Source organism: Petromyzon marinus, chromosome 34 (genome assembly GCF_048934315.1).
Source record: "Petromyzon marinus isolate PM22_M1 ecotype Great Lakes invasive population chromosome 34, UKy_Petmar_22M1.pri1.0, whole genome shotgun sequence".
Lineage (NCBI taxonomy): Eukaryota > Metazoa > Chordata > Hyperoartia > Petromyzontiformes > Petromyzontidae > Petromyzon > Petromyzon marinus.
In genome coordinates this window covers 2,018,102-2,041,975 of record NC_133700.1, presented here as the reverse complement: position 1 = coordinate 2,041,975, position 23,874 = coordinate 2,018,102, and the positions used below count along the sequence as shown (strand labels likewise).

Genomic DNA, 23,874 nt, shown 5'->3' with positions numbered 1-23,874 from the left:
AATTGGCGTCGCAGTGAAGACGGGTGCATCTGTTCATTGTGGGACTTTAAGTAGCATTGTCTGTAAGTTCATGTTCTTATAATACTGGGGATGCTGTTATGTTAGGATTGCCTTTATAACGCTGTGAAATTGTTTTGATAAATATGAGGCCTAGTTAACAACGAAGTCTGCTACTTGCATTATTGTGAATGTTATTTGTAGTTGGATAAGTCAAGCCAGACTTGTGCCCATGTAACTTTAATGCGTTCTTGAGAGCAAAAATGAAGAAGTATCTCATCCACAGTTCAGTGTTATGTGCAGCAGCGCTGTACATTTGGGCTGCAGTATGGTGATTACTCAGAGTGACCTTATTTAACACAGTAGCTTATTGTTGTATGGCTATTCAGTGCTAATGTAGGTCCATCCAGGACCTATTATTGAGATTCATGTTATCTAAGACAATGTTATGATGCTGTAGTATTCATTCATTGTGGAGTGTACTAATTCACAGACTAGTAGGAGGTACTCTCTCTTTTATTCCAGCCTTTAGGGGATAACCACCCACCGGGTCAGGCCAGCCAACATGCTGCCAGACCCACAGCTTGCAGCGGGTGAGGATCACGACAACGACACAACGCGTTCCCCTCCAGATCGCAGCAGCCCCGACTGTGAGTCGGAGCTCGCCTTTTATCTTCCCCAGCGTGGCCAGGCTCCGCCCTCAGCCCCCCCCCCCGCACCCCTCTGGATCCCCCCAGAGGGCTCCCTGCCTTGCCCACAGGTGCAACTAGTAGAACGGGCTGTCACCCCTATTTCTATTGTCTACCAATCTCCCAGCGGCACGCGCTCCAGTGACTCATTCCACGCCACTACAATTGTATTGATATTGCAAGTGTTAACAGATGCTGTATTTTGTGCTGTGTTTTTCCATCAGTTTTACCTCGTTATATTAATTAAATACGTTAGAGTCGGATGTTCACCCTGGCTCTGAAGGTTTATTGAATGCGAGGTTAACTACTCGGATAGTGGTGTAATGGCAGCGCACAGCGAGGCCGAGACAGCTGTATGCTTCTTGGCGTTCTGCACTTGGAGTGTGTTGGATGTCGCGTTCACTCTCCACTTTGCTGACGCAGTGCCGTGTAATAACAATTTACATGTATAAAGCACCCTTAGACATTTACAGCAATCTGCGCACGATCAACCCTAGAACTTCACGGAATAGATGAGCTTATCTGGCCTTTACCTCTTGTAGCCTGATGAACGAGCGTGAAGCGATTCGTAACATTTGGGTTTTGCTTCGCCACAATTTGCATTGTCTTGCACATTCATATGCACATATCACTGAAAAAATACATTTGAATAAAACCCTGAAATATTTGTGGAGGCACGTCCCAGGGGAAACGTCCAGCAAGGAGATGGAGCCATGAAATCTGTTGACTTTTGCGTCGCAAGATCGTCAGAGTCGGCTTGGGGAAGCGTTGATCCAGCAGTGGATTGATCATGGCTGTTAAGATGAGGAGTTCTCTGACATGTACAACCCTAAATTGTTCCTCATGCCAGTTAGTGAACCCATAACCTTCCCGTTTCAATTAAAAGTCCTTTGGTGTTCTCAGCACTCACTCTCCCACGCACTCTGCACCCATTCTACACAATGCGCGGCACATTTTGAGTCAGCTATAGATTTTTTTTTGTTCAGTAACAAAAATATTAATAAACTGTACATGAATTAATAATACCTTTTGGAATGTTTCATTGGGAAAAAAATCGTTCCTTACAGGTGGACGAACCCATAAAAATGCGATTCCATACTATCGGGCCACTCCGATCCGTACGTGGATGAGTTAATATCTCCAATCGGATTGTGATTTTTTTGCTCACAGGAATCAGATCGGAAAGATTCAATCACCAAGGCGGCCACGGTGGCGAGATGTTAACTACCTCACCCGGAATACAGGAGGTTGTGGGTTCGATCCCGAACCTGACGCCCGTGTATTTGGAATACAGGAGGTTGTGGGTTCGATCCCGAACCTGACGCCCGTGTATTTGGAATACAGGAGGTTGTGGGTTCGATCCCGAACCTGACGCCCGTGTATTTGGAATACAGGAGGTTGTGGGTTCGATCCCGAACCTGACGCCCGTGTATTTGGAATACAGGAGGTTGTGGGTTCGATCCCGAACCTGACGCCCGTGTATTTGGAATACAGGAGGTTGTGGGTTCGATCCCGAACCTGACGCCCGTGTATTTGGAATACAGGAGGTTGTGGGTTCGATCCCGAACCTGACGCCCGTGTATTTGGAATACAGGAGGTTGTGGGTTCGATCCCGAACCTGACGCCCGTGTATTTGGAGTTTGCATTTTCTCCCCGTGGTCTCGTGGATTTTTCTTCGCTTCCTCCGGTTTTTCCCCCCTCCACATGTAGACTCAACACCGCGCGTTTAGAGTATTTGGCTGCTGTAACATTTCCACGCAAGGTAGTTTGTAGAGCTTTCATTTGCGATGGCCATAAAAGAGCTACATAGCTCATTGGGCCTTGCCTGGTAAAACAGTAAATAAAATAGCAATGGTTACGACCCGTCCCTACGAAGTCTACTTAGCGTGTGCCAGCGGGGGAGGGTTCTCAGCGTTTCCCCGACGTAGCCTTTGATGCATCCATCACTCACTCCGCTTGAATCACCGATATCTCCTTTGCACGTCCTAATGCAGCGGACAGGCGTGCCAGCACTGGGCTGCCGACTTCCTCTTACCTGCTGCCCGGAGATTCAAGATAATAACTCTAGAGTTGCCAAGACGCAGCACGGCGAGACGACGCCTTGACCGGGGAGCACACGGCCCGGAGAGACTGCGGCATTTCGCTCACCACAACCCCCCCTCGCTCACCACAACCCTCCCCACGCTCACCACAACTCCCCTCGCTCACCACAACCCCCCTCGCTCACCACAACCCTCCCCACGCTCACCACAACTCCCCTCGCTCACCACAACCCCCCCTCGCTCACCACACCCTCCCCTCGCTCACCACAGCCTCCCCTCGCTCACCACAACTCCCCTCGCTCACCACAACCCCCCCTCGCTCACCACAACCCCCCCTCGCTCACCACAGCCTCCCCTCGCTCACCACAACTCCCCTCGCTCACCACAACCCCCCCCTCGCTCACCACAGCCTCCCCACGCTCACCACAACTCCCCCCCCCCTTTGCTCACTACACCCCACCTTCGCTCACCCACCCCCTCGCTAACCCCCTCTCGCTCACCACCCCTCCCCTAATCACCATCCCCCTCACTCACCACCACTCCTCTCGCTCACCAACATCCCCCTCTCTCACTCACCACACCCCCCTCGCTCAACCCCCCCCCCCCGCTCACCACCAGCCCCCCTGCTCACTATCACCGCCCTCGCTCGGCGCACTGCACACCGCTCCACCTCGCTCCGTGTCACGCCACCCGATCCACCCGGGTTCGGTGTCCAACTTGACGCGGGCTGCCCGCTGGGGCACGTGTTGTGTGCCACGTGGAGGCGCGAGAGGGCGCCCCGGGATCATAATGGCGAAGATCGTTGGGGGGAGCAACGGGGTTGGGGATGGGGGAGACGGGAATTCGCAGGGGGTATGGGACTGTGGGAGCTCTATGTTGAAGGGGCCGTCCATAAATGACGTCACGCACCTGGGGGGGGGGGGGGGGTCAGACATTTGTGACGATGCGTGACGCAGGGGAGGGGGGGGGAAATGTGACGTCAAATCAAAATGCGCAACTTTAAATAAATATAGACAACACGTTCTACTTAATTAAATAGACTTTTTAATAAATGTTTTCTCCTACAACATCAGAGTGCAGCGCCACATTAAATCCGCACTACCATGACAATAGTTTAAAGCAATTTGAAGCATGTTTTTTTTGGGGGAGGGGCAGAGCTTTGTGACGTCATATTTGAGGGGGGGTCTGACTTTGTGACGCCGTGTGACGACGGGGGGGGGGGGGGGTGGTCAAAAATCGTCAAAAATCGCGTGACGTCATTTATGGACGGCCCCGAATCGCTATGGAGCCTTGGGCGGTCTATAACTATTATTTTTTTATTTTACCAGGTGAGGTCACACTGAGCTGTATAACTATTTTTTTTCAGAAGAGACCGGGCCACAAATGATAGCTCAATGAAGTGGATTGCCATCTCAGTATCCAAATACTCTAAACGCGAACACTGGGAGAGCGCGCAAATTCCAATTATTCAGCAGGCGTCAGGGTCGGGATCGAACCCACGACCTCCTGTATACCAGGTGAGATAGTCAACATCTCCTAGCCACCGTGGGTCTGGTGAGAGGTGGGGGTCACAGCGCAAGGGCGGTGGGGGGGGGGACAGCCTCAGGGTCGGAACTCGCTATGATCCCAAAGTCTCTGAGCGCGCTCGATCTCGTCCGATCTCGGAAGCAAAGCGGCCTCGAGCCTGCGTTAGGGCTTCGACAGGAGGAGACCGTCTGTGAGTACCAATCGTTGGGCTGCGAGGTGGCCGGAAGATGGTGGTACGGCACTGGGATTCTTGAACCCATTTGTGCCGAGCTTTTGGGTGCTGCAACCTTCGCACGTACACACGCGCGCCGAGGTCTCCCGTTCCCTCCCTCCCGGAGCCTAAACGGTTGGAAATTGAGAAAAGACGGCCCATGGCAGGAGCCAAGGGCTCGTCACAGGGCGTGGCGAGGCCTCGGGCACCATGATCTCGACTGCCACGGCAGCGGTGTGGGAGTCGAGACTCGGCTTGATGGCCGCATTGCGCGGCCGTTAAGACGAGTCAATAAAATACAAATAAACGAAGTGTATCGTTGTTGTGGCGTTTTCGTTGGCATTATACAGGAGGGCGTGGGTTCGATCCCGACCCTGACGCCTGCTGTGTATTTGGAGTTTGAGTGTCTTTCTCTCTCCTCGTGGTCGCGTGGATTTTTCTTTCGGGTCCTCTGGGTTTTCCCTCCACATTTAGAAACAGCATCACGCGTTCAGAGTATTTGGCTGCTATGACATTTCCACGTGGTAAGCCACACCGTAGAGCTACCATTTGTGATAGCCAGGTCGCTTCTGAAAAAGAGCTACATAGCTCAGTGTGCCTTAACTGGTAAAATAAATAAAAATGACATGCATGTATAGTTTCATTTCGACGAAACTTCTTCTCGGCGATTGGAGCTCCGCTGGTCCTGGCGGGACAAGACAAGGCCAGGGCCGGCGCTAGGCTGGTGCTGGTTGGATTGGGGAGGGCTTCAATGACAGTGACCACTGTCATAGTAACCCTCCCCAATCCAAGAGAAGGAGATGGGGCCGGGCCCACCAAGGGCTCCGAGTCCCAGTCGACATCGCAGGCGATGCAACTCGCCTCGATTCTGCTCAGCAAATCCCGAGCAGCGAGCACGCGACTGCAACTCGGACCTTGCCATCGTTCGGAAAGATAAAATTGGGAGCGCACTTCACGCAGAAGATCCATTGGATTTGATCTTTCACGAAGCGCGCGGTCCACCCTGCATCGCACCCACTGCACTAACCGTGGCAGATACGGCTACCTGATGCACAAATGTAAAAAAAACCTCTCCAGTCGAGTGCGACTGTGGTCACCCAGAACAGACCGTACAACGCGTGATGACGCAATGCTCGATCCCCAAATACGAGGGAGACATCGCAGCGGCGATGCCGCTTCTCCGCCGGCTCCTGACGCGGTTATCTGTGGCTAGCGACCGCATGAATGTGAAATAACAGTCGTTGGCTCTTCATCTGCATCAGCAGCCGTGCGAAACGAGAAAACGTGGAAGCTGCACGGGGGCCACGATCAAGCAAAGCAAATTTCGCATTCGGGCACACGAGAGTTGGACGATGTCAGGGACGTGATTAATTATGCAGGTTTTTAGGTTTTAGACCAAAAGCAGGTGGACTGATTCACTCTTCTGGAAAAAAAATATCCCATTAATTCTGGATTTAATAATTACCAGCGAAACGTCACGATACTAAAATTGTAAATGTTGTGGATTTACTCTCCAACACACCGGTGGCATGAAGTAGTACACCACACTACACAGTACACTATACACTACACTATACACGACACTATACACTATACTAGTGACTAATTGGCGTTTTGTTTACATGACAAATCCCTTACTAAATGGCTGTGTCTGGTGGTGGAGGGTTACGACACAATTCACACTTACGCGATATAATCCAAAAACCTTGATTATGTTGTTATTATGTCCGTCGCTATCCATGCTCTTGGCGAGTCATATGCGAACCGCTCCTGGTCCTCCCCTGGCTCGACTCAGCCGTAATGAGTGCGTGGGGCGGTGCGTTGGACATCACCACGAGGGAGACAAAGGCGGCCATACGAAACCAGTAGTAAATAAAAAGGAAGAAACGGAACCTGCTGGCCTGCCTACGATCCATCCTGGGTTTAACCAGGCTGGATTTTGTGAGGAGCTCAAAAATCCTTGAATAATCTGAGCAAGGTCCCATCGGTGAGCTCCTCCGGCAGGCAAGGCTGCGTTGGCTGGGTCATGTAGCCCGCATGCCCAGCCACCGCATGCCGAAACAGCTTTTCTTCGGCCGGATCGAGGGGGCTAAACGGGCGTGGCACGGGCTAGAGAAGAAATGGAGTGATGTGGTACAGGAGGACGTGGAGCTGAGTGGACTTGCCGATGACTGGTACCAGCGGTGTCAAGATCGGCCTCTGTGGAGGAGGCTCGTGAAGGACGCTACTGGGCGGTTGGAGGCAGTCGCCCTCCAACAACAACGGAGGGCGGAGGAGCGACGCTCACAACGAGCGGAGCGCCGGGTGGCTAAAGCACAGCAGGTTGGCACAGTAGGGGGCACAGGTGGTGCATCAGCCAGCCATCTCAGTCGACCCGTGGCACCTGGGTCTGCCCCGTGACCTCCTGCCAGCGGGCGTTCGACACTTCACGTGGCCTCAAGGTGCACATGGCCTGGCACAAGCGTCGTGGTGACGTCACCACCACTTCGTGGCGAATGGCGGTTGTTGTATCTGGTTGTGTGTATGTCTTGCTATGTGTGTGCGTGTGTGTATATCTGGCTGTGTGTATGTCTGGCTGTGTGTGTGCGTGTGTGTATGTCTGGCTGTGTGTGTGTATGTCTGGCTGTGTGTGTGCGTGTGTGTATCTCTGGCTGTGTGTGTGTATGTTTGGCTGTGTGTGTGTACGTCTGGCTGTGTGTGTGCGTGTGTGTTTGTCTTGTCTGGGGGGAGCGATAGTGTAGTGGTTAGCGCGCTGCGCTATGAACCCGGCGACCCGGGTTCGATTCCAGCTCACGGCCAACACCGGTGACGATTATCTGAACCGGGCATGGACCTCCCCTAGCTCGACTCAGCCTCAAATGAGTACCTGGTGCGGTGTGTAAACATTGCCACTAGGGAGACAAAGGCGGTCGGGCGTGGTGCTGGCCACCCACCCCCTCGTGTACCGTTCCAGCCTTCTTAGGTACTTGCTAACAACACTTGCCCCTACAGTCTAAGGCTATATGGGGGATCTTTGTTCTTGTCTGGCTGATATGCCCACTTTTTCTTACCCAATTTCGTGGAGCTCTCATTTGTCACAGGCTTACCTCTGCAAAAGAAGAGAGACTGTGTCAGTGCGCTTTATCTGATGAAATTAAATTAGTTGTTTTTCTGATTTGTTTACTTTTGCTATACTTTGCACTCCTATTGTGTTTTCTGTATTGTTTGTTGTAACTTTCTGTCCTAGCCCAACTGGACATATGTGAAAAAGAGCTTTAAAGCTCATCGGATTCCTCCAGTATAAATACATATTCCGATTCAATGCTCGCGAAACGTGGCCGACTCAAAAGGCACATCTGCGTCGGTTTGAAACATTCAGGCAAGCCTCCGCTACGATCCATCCTTGGTTTAACCAGGCTGGATTGCGTTAGCTCACATATCCTTAAAAGATCTGGACACAGTCCAATCGGTGAGTTCCTCCGGCAGGCAAAAGCTGCGTTGGCTCGCTCATGTAGGGCGCATGCCCAGCCACCGCATGGCCAAGCGGCTTCTGTTTGGCCGGATAGAGGGGGCTAAGCGTGCGCGGCACGGGCTCGAGAAGAAATGGAACGATGTGGTACGGGAGAATGTTGAGCTGAGTGGACTTGCCGTTTGCTGGTACTATACTAGCGGTGTCAAGATCGCCCTTCAGCAACAGCGGAGGGCAGATGAGCGACGCTCACAACGGGCAGAGCGCCTGGGGGTTAAAACGCAGAAAGTTGGCACAGATGGGAGCACAGGTGGTACATCTGCCAGCGATCTCGGACAGTAAACCCATGGCAGCTGGGCAATGGCGGATCCAGGATTTTCAGGTAGGGGGGCAACCCCTCCAGCAATGAAAAATGATAGAGGAGTTGTTAGTAAGTAAGGAGTTGTTAGTAAGTAAGGAGTTGTTAGTAAGTAAGGAGTTGTTAGTAAGTAAGGACTTGTCCCTTGCTTTTTATTCGACGCGTGTGCGGCGATGGCACAGCCATCGATCGAGGGTTGAATTCGAACCGCGTTGTGTGATCGGCATCGCGCTCGCTGAAGGTGATTGCCTTCAGGGAAGTCGTGGACTCTGTATACACGCAACTGCGCACAATTCTGTGAGTCACTTATAACCGCTTTGCCGTTACTTATTGCCAATTATGGACTCAGACTATTGTCCTATCATCTCATAGAGTCCCTGGCCACGTAATAATATGCTACACAGTGGCAGTGGGGGTCGCAAAATGCCGATTTATTACTAATAAACCCCCATTATCCGATCGAAATTAGGGATTTCGATCGGATCATTGGGGGGGGGGGGGCACGTGCCACCCCCCCCACACTGGCTCCGCCAGTGCATCTGAGTGTGTCCCGTGACTTCCTACCATAGAGCCTTCGACACTTTACGTGGCCTCGAAGAGCACCTAGCCTGGCACAAGCACCGTGGTCACGTTACCGCCACGGCGAATGGCAACTGTTGTTATTATATCCGTCGCTATCCATGCTCTTGGCGAGTCATATGCGAACCGCTCCTGGTCCACCCCTCGGTCGACTCAGCCTTAATGAGTACGTGGGGCGGTGTGTTGAAGATCAGCACGAGGGAGACAAAGGCGGCCGGCCGTTGTGTTGGCCACATCACTCCCTAATAGGTGCGCCGTGCAGGCCTTCATAGGTACTAGCCAACAGCTCTTGTCCCACCAGCCCGTTAAGGCTACAGGGGGGATCTTTATCTGCGCAGTTGCTCCGTCCGTTCGTTCCCACCACTCCACTTGTCTCGTCCCCCCCCCCGCCTCTCACTCACCGCCTAGAAATGTCGCTGGGCCGGTCCGATCCCAGCCGGTCTTCCATATCGCCGTGACTGTTTTCATAACTGTCTGTCTATGTGACCGACTGTCTGACTGTCTGTGCGACTGTCTGTCTGTCTGAGTCACGACTGGCCGTGTGTTGCGCTACCTCCGAGCCACCAGCCACAGGATCCGGACTTCCTCCATCCAGCCATTCCTGACTCAACTCGGGACAATGGACAATGGCCAAGGTCTAAAGGGTTGGAGGGGGGGGGGGCTGACCCACGGAGGGATCAGGATCGTGTGCGGTCGCAGATGTCCCCTCCACGACACTTCAGGACCTGAGCTCGAGTCTCCAACGAAGTCGGGATTCTATGGGGGGGGACCCGAAATCTCGTGCCCCTCAATGACTGCCCCCCGCCCCCCTAAGTCGTGTGCTGGACAGGCACTCAAGTTCAAGCTGAAGAGGCTGCGTGGTCATTGCCGCCGATGGCATCGCAGCCAGGTCCTGCAGATGCTGCACGGGCGATGCCCGGCGAACGAGGAGGCCCCGACAGCCTCACCCCCACTGAGGCTGTGGTAATGAGTGTCTGCCCCTCCCTCCCTCCCTCCCCCCTAAATGCATCGAGTAGTGCCCCCTAAGTGGGGATCGGAGGTGGGAGGGAGGGGTCCGCTGCGCCACTTCGCCAAATGTGTAAAGTTCGGTTCGAGCGGCTCCATCTCTCCCCCTCCCCATGCCGCTCCTTGCACCCCCCCCCCCAAACTCCATCCCATCCCTCCCACCCTTCCCCCTCCCTCTATTCAGTTTTCTCCCACCCCAACCCCTTCATCTCCTCCCTCGCTCTCTCTCTCTCTCCCTCCCTCCCTCGCTCCCCTTCGACTACCACCGCGCCATCCCTCGCTCGCGCTCTCCCTCGCGGTGGTGGAGGCGCGCGTAGTCGGCAGTGAACGGACCAACGCGAACCTCGCGCCGAGGCTCCTGGTAACCGAGGCTCACTTCCACCCGGGATAAATTCCGCAGGGAGAGAACTTCTGGGCGCTGCACCGACTGCGACGATGGCCGTTCAGCTGCTGGTGAACACGTGCGTGGCGTTTCTCATCGTCTCGCTCGCAGGTGAGGAGGGCACAGAGCGGCACAGGCGTGAGAGACCGTGGTATGCAGAGCCGTGCAGGTGCGCAGGCGTGAGAGTTCGTGGCGTGTACAGGTGTGCGCGCGCGCGCGTGCGTGTGTGTGTGTGTACAGGTGTGGGGGGGGGGAGGTAGTGTAGCAGTTAGCGCTACGCTGCGCAACGAACCCGGCGACCCGGGTTCGATTCCAGCTCACGGCCAACACCGGTGACGATTATCTGAACCGGGCATGGACCTCCCCTAGCTCGACTCAGCCTCAAATGAGTACCTGGCGCGGTGTGTAGTAAACATAGCCACTGGAGAGACAAAGGCGGCCGGGCGTGGTGCTGGCCACCCACGAGAAATGAAGTGGTTGGCGATGGTGGTGGTGACGGTGCGTGGAATAGCGGTTGATGTAAAGTGACACGAGTGTATTGATGGTGGCGGTGAACATGCGGAGTTGGGGACAGGGAAGGCGGCGTCAGCACGAGTGGGGAGGACAGCGAGGGGAGAAGTGAGGGTGCTCAATGGAGAATAAACACGTGGGGGTTTAAGAGAAGATTGGAAGGCAGTGCGAGTTGGTGATTGTTTTTTTGACGTGCAATGACAGTCGATTCCAGGGAACGGGGGGCGAGGAGAGAGACAGCGAAACCCCTTGCACCTCGCCCCAACCCGCACTCACCAGCTGAGTGAAGTATGGGGCCATCCATTTAGTACGTACGCATGGAGGGGGGGTTAACCCAAATGCGTACGCTTGCGTATGGGGTGTCTACTGACAATGTTCGTACGCATAGGAAACGGGGGAGGGGGGGGGGGGTGAAGCCTCGATAATAATTTGTCTACATTGGCCTTCAAATGAGTTAGATAGTCCGGCGGTGGACTATCTGTTTGCTTAAACACGTTAATATTATTAATCCTTGATGGTTGCTGCGTGGATTAAATATCGGCCCTTCTATAGGATTTGGGGGGGGGGGGTGCGTCAGGCGTACGTACGCAGGTGGGGGGGCGGGGTGTAAAAAGTACGCGTCCGTACAGGGATGGGGGGGGGGAGGGGTCTGGTTTTGACAGATTTTTGCTGACCTACTCAATGGATGGCCCCTATGGTCGACAGTCGCCGCGACCGACGTGCACTGGAAGGCCACCGTCGGGAATCCGTATGACTTTCATGTTCAGTGTACTCATCGTGAGCCACGGCCTCGTCCACTGCTGGATGAATATCTTCCACGAGCCATCGCCAGCCTACACAGCTCTGCGAAGCCACAATCCAGCTGACTCCAGCGCATGAGCGAGCCCATGTCCATCATATCGGCCTCTGCGGCCGTCTGGAACGCTCTTCCTTTCGATAGTAGGAAGCCACTGGAGCTATGCACTTTTAAATTATCTAGATTGAAAACTAATTTCTTCAAGAAATGTCTTTCGTGTTTAGTTTGTTGTCCTTTCCCCCGCATCTCCGATTAGCACGGTTGGCGACGTACGGTGCGAAAGAAGTTCTACACACACACACATACACACATCACTCCATCCCTGCTCTGTGGTGATGCGACGACCCAGCTTTGTGCTTTGTCCCCTGACCCATGCCCTCCTCTTCCACTCCCTCCGCGTCGTTTGCGAGCACGCATCTCTTTCACGCCGCTCTGCACACCACGCACACACACAAAACACTCTTTCAGCTTTCGTTGCGTTTGATTTGTCCACGTGTTCAAAGCAAACCCACAGGACCCAGACACGCCTACGCTAATTAGTCAGAGGCCACTTAACACGGACGGTGTCAAGAGTCAGACATTGCTTGTTACTTGGTTCCCCGTGCAAACACAATGCCTGGGGGTGCCTCGTTAAGCTCCACTGGAGCTTCGATCACTCGTAAAGCATCGCGGCCAGCCTCCAACTCATTCTCAACTAGAAACTATTTTTAATTATCTTACCACTGAGCTACGGTAAGTTCTTTTTCAGAAGCGACCTCGCCACAAATGTTAAGTTCAACGAAGTGGCTGATCGTCACGTGTGAATTTATAGCAGCGATAGTGTTAACGTCTCGCCACCGTGGCGCTCCGTTCATAGCGGCGTGGAATCGCATCTGCAGCTGTAGCTCCGTGCACCTAAAGCGGCTCTTTTACGAGTTGCAAGTTCAGGGCTGGTGGGACGCGTGTGTGATTCTACAGCCTCCTCTCCCCTCCACGGAAATATTATGTTGTTATTTAGATAGTTGTTCAGCTTTGTTTACCCACGAAAACCTCACCGACTTTTTTCAGGAGGGTCCTGCCAAGTTTTCGCAGTAGGTGGCCGATGGTTAATGTGTGAATTCCCTGATTGAGTAATTTGCGGTGTCAATTTTCAAATATAGGCAAATGTGGATCATGGCGCCGACCCTACTCTTGTGAATTCCATCACGTGATCTTTAACGTTCACCGTTAAGCAGACGGTGCGTAGTATTATCATTACTGCGGTTAATACACTCACCACAGGATTAACCAGGGCAGTACCGTATTCGAACCGCGAACCCCTGCAACAAGGGGGCGAACGCGCTACCGTGGGGTGCCGACAACGGTTGTCGCTGGCCCCATCGTGACGATTTACTGTCTAGCGGCGGCGATGCCGTGCCCACTTCCACGACTGCCGAGAGCTTCTTCAGCACTTGGGAGCGAACGGCGCAGCAGTGGCGAGCGACCCCGCCGTGCAATCCAACAGCGCGCCGGAGCGCCGTGGACACCCAGAGAGGCGGTGTCCTTCTCCGGGTGCCCATGTCAGCCGGCAGGTGCGGCTGGCATAAGTGAAGCGACTCCTTGCCAGTCTTGCGATCGGATCGTGTTTGAATTGGCTAAGCCTGCCGACCCTGGCATTAACGAAATGGTGGTTTGGCTAGAGGACTAGTGGCCAGCTCCAATATTTAGGGCTTACAGGAGGGCAGTTGTCATTGGCGCAGTCAGTCTCAAAGTCAAGTGAAATTGTGGCTGTTTGCCAGAATGTGTGACATGTAGCCGCAGGGCCGCTGGCACCACAGCACTGAAGAATGCCACTGGCCACAGCCGGCTGCCAGCGCGAGTAAACATTGATGGGTCAGTGGGTCACCCTTGTACGGAACGGCGATGTTTCCTTCCTCCGTCACTTCAGATGCACGATCGCTGATGGTCGATCTGGGGGGGAGGGGGGGGGTGTATGCCGAGACTTGGCCCACAACCTCTGTGTGGGTGTTTTTTTAACCTTTAATTGGAATGTTTATGTCGGACGCGTTGTACACCTGTGGGAATCTTGATGCAAATCGGTGGCTCACCTGCATCCTTTAAAACAAAACGCACAAAGTCGTGTTCGCGCAACGGAAGCTGGACAAAGCTTTAAGTCGATGCAATTGTGTTACTCTTGAGATGCTGGAGTTTGGTTCGAGTTTGGTAACGGTTTGACAGAGCTCGCATTCACTCGGGTGGAACAGTGTGTCCGCGCATGCCTGATTATGTACGGTCCGGTGAAGTCGTGCACGATGCCTCGGGAGATTACGCGACGCAGGGGGTCGTCCCGTGGCGCAAGGGGCCGTGCCCGGGACGCAGGGGGCCGTTCCGCGGCCCCGCTGCGACAAGGCCTCAACAATCCGGGCTTGGCCTCGCGTGGCACCACACGCCAGACGCGGCGGGGGGAACCTACGGCCGAGGCGGGAGACTAAAACCCCCGGGGAGTTTTGAGAGGCGATGCCCTCCTATCCAACATCAACGTCGTTCTCGTTGCAGGGGTCGGCATCCCATGGCTGCGGAGCCGCATGCATGTAGCTCTTTAAATAACTCATTCGTGACGTTATTCACGTGCATTACGGCTCTTGAAATATTGAGGTTTAAAAAAAATACCCAATTCTCGTTATGATGACAAATAAGAAGAGGTTTTACTCTTTCTGGCAATGAAACAGGTGTTAAGATGTTCAAATACCACACAGATACCTTTTCCAAGGCATCAAGTCTGCATTAACCACACGTACTTGTGGTGAACATGCAAACACACATGCTTTGATAATATATGGGGCATTGTCTTTGAAACTGATTGGCCTACACCAGAGACAGCCTTCTTTAGGGCCTCGTCTCACCAGTGTCAGAGCCAGAGAACTCCAAAAGGCGGACAGTACAAAAGCAATGCACGTATGAATGTATCCATAGCTCGATTTCAGCAGTTCTATCTATGGGACCTTTTTACCAGTATCCATAATGATGACAAATAAGAATAGATTTCTATTTAAAGCTTTCGTGACTGCGGGGATTCATATTCTTGGTTCTTTCGGTAAAGTCACGTAGAAAGGTAAGAATTCATTTATTATTATTTTATATTTTTCCCTTCTACGTGACTTTACCGAAAGAACCAAAAATAAGAATAGGTTTTACCCTTTATGGCATTAGTGGTTGTCAACCTCTGTTCTCGTGTGACTGACCGGCGGTGAGGCGCGGGTCACGGGGCTCCAGACGTGAGCTCGTGTTATTATGAAGCCACTGGAAGCTCTGCACTTTAAAATCTAGACTGAGAAACTACATTCTTTCGTGACTGATTTTTGTGTTTAGTTTGTTCTCCTTCCCCCCGGCACCTCCTATTATCACGGTTGGCTACGTACGGTGCGAAAGACGTTCAACATACAATCGTACAAGGTTGGGGCACGGCGAGGTTGGCAGTCAATTCTGCTGCTCAGTTTAACACGTAGTAGGCTTTCGCGACCGATATTATGCACAACAGATGTTGTTGGCTTAGATCACGTGAATACAAATGTGTCGTTGAACCTGCCACCACCCGACACAGTCAATTCGGACCATTTGTCACGTAAGCAAAACGTGGCCAATTCGTTACTAGCACAGCACACCGGTGTGTTGGAGAGTAAACCCACAACATTTGCAATTCGTGTACGACGTTTCGCCAGCAATTGCAGCTAGCATCATCAGGTGACAGCGAGAGACGTGGAGAAATCCACCTCGCTTCGGTGTGGACTAGAGGGATGAACGTGATGTCGTCACAAGTGCTGTGGCGAACGGGTGGGTGGTGGGATAGTCACGGTGTGGGCTTCGCGTTGTGGCAGGCGCGGCGTGACACCAGACCGCAGCGGGATACGTGCTGGGCGATGCCGCAGCGCTCCATCACAAACCCCGTCAGCTCAGTCGTCAATGTGAGACTTGACGTGAAACTAAAACCTCGCTGACGGATATATTTTAATTCTAGAATTAATCTCGCAGATAACCAGAGTTCATTTTACCGGAAACCATGCTGACGTACGTCAAGAGATAATTTTGTTGACATTACAAGTAACATCATTGCGATTGACTTATTCGATATCCATATTAACGCACGGTCCATTTGAGAGGTAGAGCCGGGTCCGAGCAGGGCAAGCCACGCCTGTACACGTGCAGCCCCGTTCTTAGTCACTCCACTACTGGATGACGGCCTTCCCCACACGCCGTGCGGGGTGAGCGGGCTGGGTTATCTGAGCACGCTTCAGCACGCTGGATCTCAAGAGCGGCCTCGTGATGACCGTGGAGCGTGTACCGTGCATCGTGTCGCAACAACCGTGGATTTGTCCGCACTGCCCTCTCCCGCTCGCCACCGATCTCGCGCAGCCTGTGGCAACCCTGTGTGCGTGCTGGTCACGTGCCGCCACCCGGGCTCAAGGCTGCTTAGATTGTCAGATCTGGCGAGATTGGACGCGAGATGGGGCGCATTCCTGGCGCTTTGGCCAAAGCAAAGCTTCGCGGTACAGTAATTCAATGGAGCGGCAGGGGTGCGTCGTGGTAACGCTTCTGTCTCAAAGCCAAACAAAAAAAGCGCATGGGGTTGACTCCCGACCTGTGCGCCTTTCTGTGTTGGAGTTTGTATCTTCATCCACAATAGAGGCTTTTTTTTGGATAGATCGCGTAAATATACAAATGTAGCCAATTAGTGAGGTTTGTCACGTAAACAAAACGTGGCATTTAGTTACTGCTTCAGCACACCAGTGTGCTGGAGAGTAAACCAACAGCATTTACAATTTGAGAACGACGTTTCGCTTTTGATTACAACCAGCTCCATCAGGCAACTTGCCAGAATTGCGAACAAGTCGTCGTGTTTCGGTTTTAAATAGGGGAAAGGTGACGTCGCCAGCTTATTACCAGCACTCTCGATGCTGTCCTGCCGTCTCCCGAGCAGAAAGACCCAAAGAGGCCGGGGTCCGTAGCCGTGCCCCCTGAAGCTCTGTGCTTGGCAGGGGTAAGCATAACCCGCGTCTTTACCATTGCGCAGGGCCAGGCCGGGCCAGGCCGGGCCAGGCCGGTCCTTGTGAACCTCGACACCTCTTTCTGTGGGTCGAGGGTCAGCGAGGTTGACTGTGTTTACAAAGCTCGTTCGATTTTGCGCGGCACGTGCGCGAGATCGTTCCTGCTTCTTTAAAGCCGCGGGATGATCCTGTAAAAATCGATACATCTCTAAGCAGACGTTTAATGGGCCCGCAAAGGCACATTTGCGATTTCAGTGTGCGCTACTAGTGAATAAATAATGCGTTTGTGCGGTGTGAGTGAGCGAACGAGCGAACGAGCGAGGCTGCAGTGGCTGCCGGCTTTTAGCGAGACCCTGAACGGTCGTGCGTGCGGCGAATGCGGCTGTGAGGTTCATTTGGGAACCCGGTTTTCGACCTTGTCTCGTTCATGGTCCAGAGCAGATATTGGCTACCGTCGAAGGTAACAATACTTTATTTATTTAAGTGGCCAATAAAAGGACGTTTATTTGATAGCTCACCAACGTCAAACGGTGCTTCACTGTTGGTGGAACACAATTGGAACCCGCTCTAAGTGATGCCATCTTGGGTGGTACTGATGAGTGAGATCAGCTGCTCCGGTGCTCGTGGACCACTTGGTCTGCGTCAAGCCCGGCTGCTCGTCACCGTGGTGGTACGGGTAGAAGGGGCCACTAGGGGACTGCACGCGCCCGCTGCCGTGGACACCTGCATGCGACTCCTGGCACGTGCCTGCGTGTGTAGTCTGTGGCGGGAGCGGTGGTGTAGCGCGATACGTATCCGGCGACCCGAGTTCGATTCCCGCTCACTGGCCAACATCAGTGACGATTATCTGAACCGGTCCTGAGCCTCCCCTAGGTGGACTTAGCCTCAAATTAGTAATTGGTGTGGTGCGTAAAAAAACATTGCCACTGGGGAGACAACGTGTTGCTGGCCACCCACTGCCTCGTGTGCCGTTCTGGCCTTCATAGGTGGTGCTCGCTAGCAGCACTTGCCCCAACAGTATGGTAAGGTTATACGGGGGATCTTTGTCTTTGTGGTCCAAAGCTGTACTGAGTGGAGGCGCAGCGGTTTTACGCACCGCGTTTCGATCCCGATAACCTCCGTTCGATTTCCCACCGCGGCTACGATCAGCAGCAGTGATACCTGAACTTGATTTGGGTCTGCCCCCATTTCGGTATGAGTACCTTGAACATCACCACGGGGGAAAATAAGGCGGTTCGGTGTATTGCTGACCACATCCGTGTACCGTGTCGGCCTTAATAGGGGCTTGTTCACAGCACTTTGCCCAACAAGGTGAAACCACGTGACCGTGTCGCGTGCGTTAGCACCAACAACGCAAACTATAACAATTACCCAAGAGGCAACATCTCAGACCAAGACCAAGACTCTTCTTCGTGTTACGCACACAAGGGACGTTGTCCAAAAAGTTCCAAAAAGCGCAAGCTTCTTCTTCTTCCATTTAAGGGCAACGGGTGCGGCGTGTCGTGCACATCCAATAGATCTTTGTCCCCGACGCTTGTAAAACAATCCTGCGCGGCCACTCCTCCTGCAGGGTCGTTCTGTGCGTGCGTGCCGAGTGATGGGCGGGGCTCGAGGACGTCGCCCCGTGCTCCTTGCTAAAGGGCGGCGTCGACCCCGCGGGCTCGCACATCGGGGGCCACGTCCCCAGACACAGAGCGAGAGAGGAGTGGGATTGGGGAACGTTTTTCAAGGCGTTTTTCAGTGACTCGCATCTAGGTGGTGGTGGTGGGGGCCGGCGGGCGGGCGGGCGGGCTGGGGGGGGGGGGGTGACATCGCCATCGCTATAATCCTCGAATCGCAGGAGGCTGAGGGTTCGCGTGTTTTTCTGTCAAAGGGGAGATGATTGGGGGTTGATCTCGGCCACGGCTGACCGCGATGTGGCTCAGGCGCCCGTTTCTGGAGTTTCCACAGCACACCTCCAATTCGTCTTCTTTCGTGTGGCATTGTAAGCAACGGTTTGTATCGATGTCATCGTTGATGGGCACTCGCACGCAGGTTCGGCTTGTCCATGGATGAGGATATTTACTTAGCCACACTGGGTCCGCGTGACTCGCTCTCCGGAGCTCCCTGCAACGAGGATATGGCACCGATTTCAATTGAGTTTTTGTTGTTACATAGGAGAGGAAACTATAGAAACCCAGAAACATCCCACCACGCATATCGAGGGATTCACATTGAATGGACCACGCGGATTGGTGATCACGATTCCACTTCATGTACACTCCATCTCTTGGCTACTTCACAGCCCAGCGGGTTTGGGAGTGTCACACGACTGCGCTTGATCCACTAAGCGATTGATACCCAAAGCTCTGGATCATTGACGGGCGCCCTCTCACCCGGCTAGCGAGTTGATACGTGGGGTTCTGCCCCGATTCTGCCGCCCTGACCGGCGGACACAACGTGTAGCGAAGCGCCACCGCTGACAATAACGACGATGGTGGCGTGCGTGGCTGATGATGACGGTGATGGCGTGAGTGGCCGATGATGATTCCCAGGGGCGCAAGCAAAAACGAGCCCCTCCCGTCCGCCCCAGTGCAACCGAGGGCATTCTCAAGAGTCTTGAACAAGCGATATATAAACAAGATTTGTTTTTGTTGAACAGTAACAGAAGAATCGGCGTTAATAAAGGTGTCCCCCCCCACATGCCCCCTTTTCTATTGTGGTTTTGTCTTGCGATATTTTTGTTTGGGTTGTTTAAAGTTCCTCGCTCCGCTCGCAGGCACAATAGATTTTGTTTGGCGGATATCATTAAAAATCTGCGCGTAAACAAAGGGAGCCGCCGAGGGGTCCCGGGGAACACGCGGCCACGGGGGATGGATACAGTATGCGGGGCTCGCGCGCAGCAATGGGCTCCCTGTGTTTCGTGAGAGCACAGTCGCCCTGTTTGTGTAGCGGCGTGGGTGGGGAGGAGGCGGACGGGCGGGCGGGCGGGCGGGCGGGCTGGTGGGGAGTTGTCTAGGGTTGCAGGTCGCACGGTGATCAGAGCGCGCCTCCTTCTTAAATCTCTTCTCATCGCGCTCCCTCCGCTCCTTATCAGCGCCAAGCGGAGCCTGGGACCGGGCGCCCCACCCCGCACGCCCCCCCCCCGCACGCATGCCCCCCCCCCCGCATGCCCCCCGTTAGCTCCACCCCCCCGCATGCCCCCCCCCCGCATGCACTTCAAACTCGCGTGGGGCGCGCGGCGCTCGCCGTGTTTTCGTGCCGCGTTGGCGGCAGGGAGTTGGTGGGAACTGCGTGGTTGGGTGTCGGAGGCAGGGCGCTGATCTCGATGGTGCCACTCGATAACGCCCAGCGGCATTCCGCCGCTGCCGCCACCACAGCTGGCAACAGCAGCGGCAGCAGCAACGCAAGCGAAGCGTCGCCCACTCGCAAAAGCTAAATGCGGGTCCACCCCCCTCCCCGCCCGATTCTACTTTTATTGAACTCGGAACCTATTTTGTCTGCTTCATCAAAGTTGTTTACTTTTCTAGATAGTGCCGCGACGTGATTGGCTCCTCGCAGGGAGGTTGGGGGGGGGGGGGTGTGGGGGCTGCCTCTGCGCGCCGATTATCGTGCCTGGCGCGGGTGTTAGGACGCGTTCGGTGAGCCGGGTGGGTGCGGGACGCTCGCAGGTGTCTCGGCTGCGGTTGTTTGTCCCGAGCTCAGCCTGAAGAATGCACGGCCGGAGGGGGAACCGAAGCCCATTGTCGAACAAACGCACCCGTGCCGTGTGGCGTAAGATCTGCATCGCGACGTTGGGGTGGGGGCCTCACCTGTACGGGGGGGGCTGCTTCCGGCCTCGACTGCCGTCAACCTCGCTTCCTATTGAATGCTAACACAGAACACCCCGACGCCCGTCGCACGGAGGACGAATGCCCATTCGGCCATCATCTCGACGCCCACTGGGCCGGTGCCACCGCGCGTCCACGAGTGCACATTTGTGTGCTCGTCGGTCGCGCTGTCCTCCCCCTTGGTGGGACGGCAGCAGTTGGGAGTCGGAATCTGGCACGGGTCGGGGAAACCGATGCGCGCCGTATCACAATCCGTGCGTGCTCGCGTGCCGGTGCCGCCTCTACCCCCCCCACCTCCCCCACGTGTGAGCTCCACGTGAGCGTTTAATTTCGGGCAGCACCTGGGGCCAGATCGTGACGCGGTGCGGCGCGGGGCGCGTGGAGGCGCCGCAGCCGCCGCCGCTGCGCCCCCATCTCGTGTGCTCAGCCTCTGCTCTGCGGCGATTACGCGAGGATTGATGGCGCAGCGAGGAGCATCCTCACACAGCTGCGCTCCCCAGCGCGCGCGTCTTAACCGTCACCGGGGGAGGTGGGAGGGGGATGCGGTGGAAATTGATACAAATTGAGCAGAGCGAACGATGTGTGCAGAATCTCCCCCCCCCGACTCGCCCCATCACCCTGCGGCCGTGCTGTGCTTAGGCGCCCGCAGGAGTGGTCCGTGCGGTTTCCCTCCACAATCCCCTCTGCCGTCTCACTCCCCCCACCTCTCTCACTCGCCCACTCCCCTCTCACGCCACACTCTCCCGTTCTCTCTCTCTATCACTCCTCTCACTCACTGTCTTAGTCCAGGAGAAATTGTCGGTACTACCTGAGGTGGAATAAATGTAACGGTTACAATGGAACAATTCATTGTTATTGGCCACGTAAATAAATCAGTACTATTAACATTGTGTTACCTTGGGTAACAATTTTTTTACTCTTGCCCATGACCTCTCTCATTCTCCCTCTCCCTTCTCACTTGCCTTATCTCTCACTGTCCCTCTCCCCTCCCATTCACTCCTGCTCTCTCTCTCTTTCACAATCTCATCTCACTGTTCTCACTCGTTCCTCGTGGAGATAGACGGCAGCTCATGTGGCCCCTCTCTCATAACCCCCCCCTCTCCCCTCTCTCTCTCTCCTGGCCATGTGGAGAGAATGCACGGGACAGGCCTTGCGTGCTCCGTCTCCCTGACACAGGCACAAGTGCTGTCACGGGCCCCGTGACTCATTGCAGAGCACAGTGTACGCACTGTTAGCCCTCATTGACTGCTGCAAAGAGCGTTCGCGTCCCCCTATCAGGCCTGGGGTTGGGCCGTTCCGTTTAGCGCGGATGGCTACGTACCCTGCGAAAGAAACTCAACGTACAATATATTTATGTTCAGCTGCTCAACGCTGAAGCCACGAGCGCCCCGTGGCACCGACAAGCCACGGAACGATGGGACTGTGCCACCGGGGATGTGTCCTGAAATAAGCCGTGCCTTGAATTGGGGGGGGTTGGAGGCATCGCCCTGTCGGCCCGGCTTGTAGACGTCAACTCCAACTCATCTGGCAGATTGTTTACGCTGGGCTGAATGGGTCGTGGCAACATACGGCTGCTTCGTGACGCTGTTTATGAAGGACCGCCGCCTCCGATTCATCGACCCATTGCATTGGGGCTCTTGAAATATTGAAGGGGGTTTAAACAAAAAACGAATTCGAAAAAAATTGGCCCGTCTTGTTATTTTGGTTTGTCGATCCCTGGTTCGCGGCACGTGCCTGTTGGCTCACTCCACAAGGCTGAGCCGCTGAGTTCATGAGTCACCTCACACTGCACGAAGGAAAATCAACGCGCCCTCATTTCTTATTTGTTATTCCATACGTGCCTCGACTACCGTGTCCAAATACGCCCACAACATCGATTTGACATTTTAATAAAAAACAATTTTTAGGACTCGGACACACGTTGCGAACCTAGAGCCAGTTTTAAGTTTCGGAGCAAAAAAAAAAATTGCACCGAGTTCACCTCGTGAAAGTAGCGAACTAAGCTGAGACCTCGAGCGCGAGGGAGCGTGACCGTGCCTGGCGTGATACGACGGAACGGGTCGTGTACTTTCCTCTGCGCCGCGCTAGAAATTACATTTCACCATTCTTCGCCTCGGGCGTGGCCTCGGGCCCTTCAAACCGGTGCCAGTACAATTACGCACTTTTATGGAAAATATTCAACCGTTGGGCTAAATTTAGCGGCACGCCACTGCCTCACTTCAAGAAGACGGCGATTGTTTTTGGAGGGAAACTTTGGCGCGCGCGGAGCGGGGCGACGACGGAGCCTTGGGAGCCCGGTTCTTGAGAAACGTCGATGCGAAGATTCTCCTGAAGAAGCTCCCACCCAGCACTTGGAGCGGGAACTTCGAGACGCGAAGCCGAACGACGCACCAGAGAGCTTCAGGTCGATCTGACAAACAAAGCGCACGGGTATTCAGAATGGCATGCATGACAGCGCCTCAGCCTTGCTCAGACCACCAGCTCAACAGCATTGAGCGTGTGGCCCGTTTGTCTGCTACTAGCTAGTCTTCACCTAGCTAGTCTTCACCTGCGGCTGCTGATAGTGGGGGGGGGGGGGGGGGGGGCGGGTGCATTTTGCATCCTTCCCTTTAACCTTTAACGGCCGATCGCGATGGTGATGACGCTGGTTACGATGAGTACCCGGCGTGCGGTGACACGGCTGCGATTCGGGATTCGTGAGCATTCTGAGTTCATGTTCCACACACTCAGAGCACTCCTCTGAGACGCCCCCCCCCCCCACCCCCCGCCCTCCGCCCCGCCAATACACGAGAGCCGACAGCGAACAGCACCTCAGCGCCTGCCTAAAAGCAGAAGTGCGTGAGCGGCAATAAACGTCCCGCGCTCATCTCCTTTCCGCCACGCTTTCCCTCTCTCTCTCTCCGCTACGATTCTTCGCTCGGCGTGCGTGTTTCACCTCGCGTTTGCCGCGGCCCTGCAGCCCGCTGCCTGTCATGCTCCGCCCCAGCGCCGTGGATTCTACGCCGGGATTTGGATTCCAAACCGGTGAACCCCCTGACCCCTGACCCCGAGGGGCGAGCGGCTTCTGCCTTGTGGAATGCCCGAGGCGCCGGCGTCCTGAGTGAGCTTCTTTGCCACCCCCCCCCCCCCTAAACCAAGGTAAACTTTTCTGTTGCCTCGCTATGCACGCCCGCCCGCCCTCGTGGTGGCCTGTGACGCACGGGCCCTACGTGAATTTGTGATTCACCGGAGAGTTTATTTGCCAAACGAACTGAAGACACGAGGAAAGGCACGCATGTTCTCGTGCCAGCCTTGGCCTCATGCTTCCCATCACCCTGGAAGGCAAACGTGTCAAGCGACGGTGCTTTACCACTACCACCAATATCACCATCACCAACAACATCACCACCACCATCACCAACAACAACCGCCATTCGTCACGAAGTGGCGGTGACGTCACCACGATGCTTGTGCCAGGCTATGTGCACGTTGAGGCCACGTGAAGTGTCGAACGCCCGCTGGCGGGAGGTCACGGGGCAGAC

The 23,874-nt window shown here is 54.6% G+C and overlaps 1 protein-coding gene across 1 annotated transcript in view; it reads left to right on the top strand.

The window, feature by feature from the left end:
• Positions 1–10,079: 10,079 nt before the first annotated feature.
• The window catches only part of LOC116948567 (basal cell adhesion molecule-like), a 70,162-nt gene continuing 56,367 nt past the window's right edge, over positions 10,080–23,874 (top strand). The window contains exon 1 of the mRNA XM_032965339.2: positions 10,080–10,349. Within this exon, the coding sequence (XP_032821230.1) occupies positions 10,292–10,349 (58 nt within the window). The 5' untranslated portion in view covers positions 10,080–10,291. The remainder of the gene's footprint in view (positions 10,350–23,874) is intronic.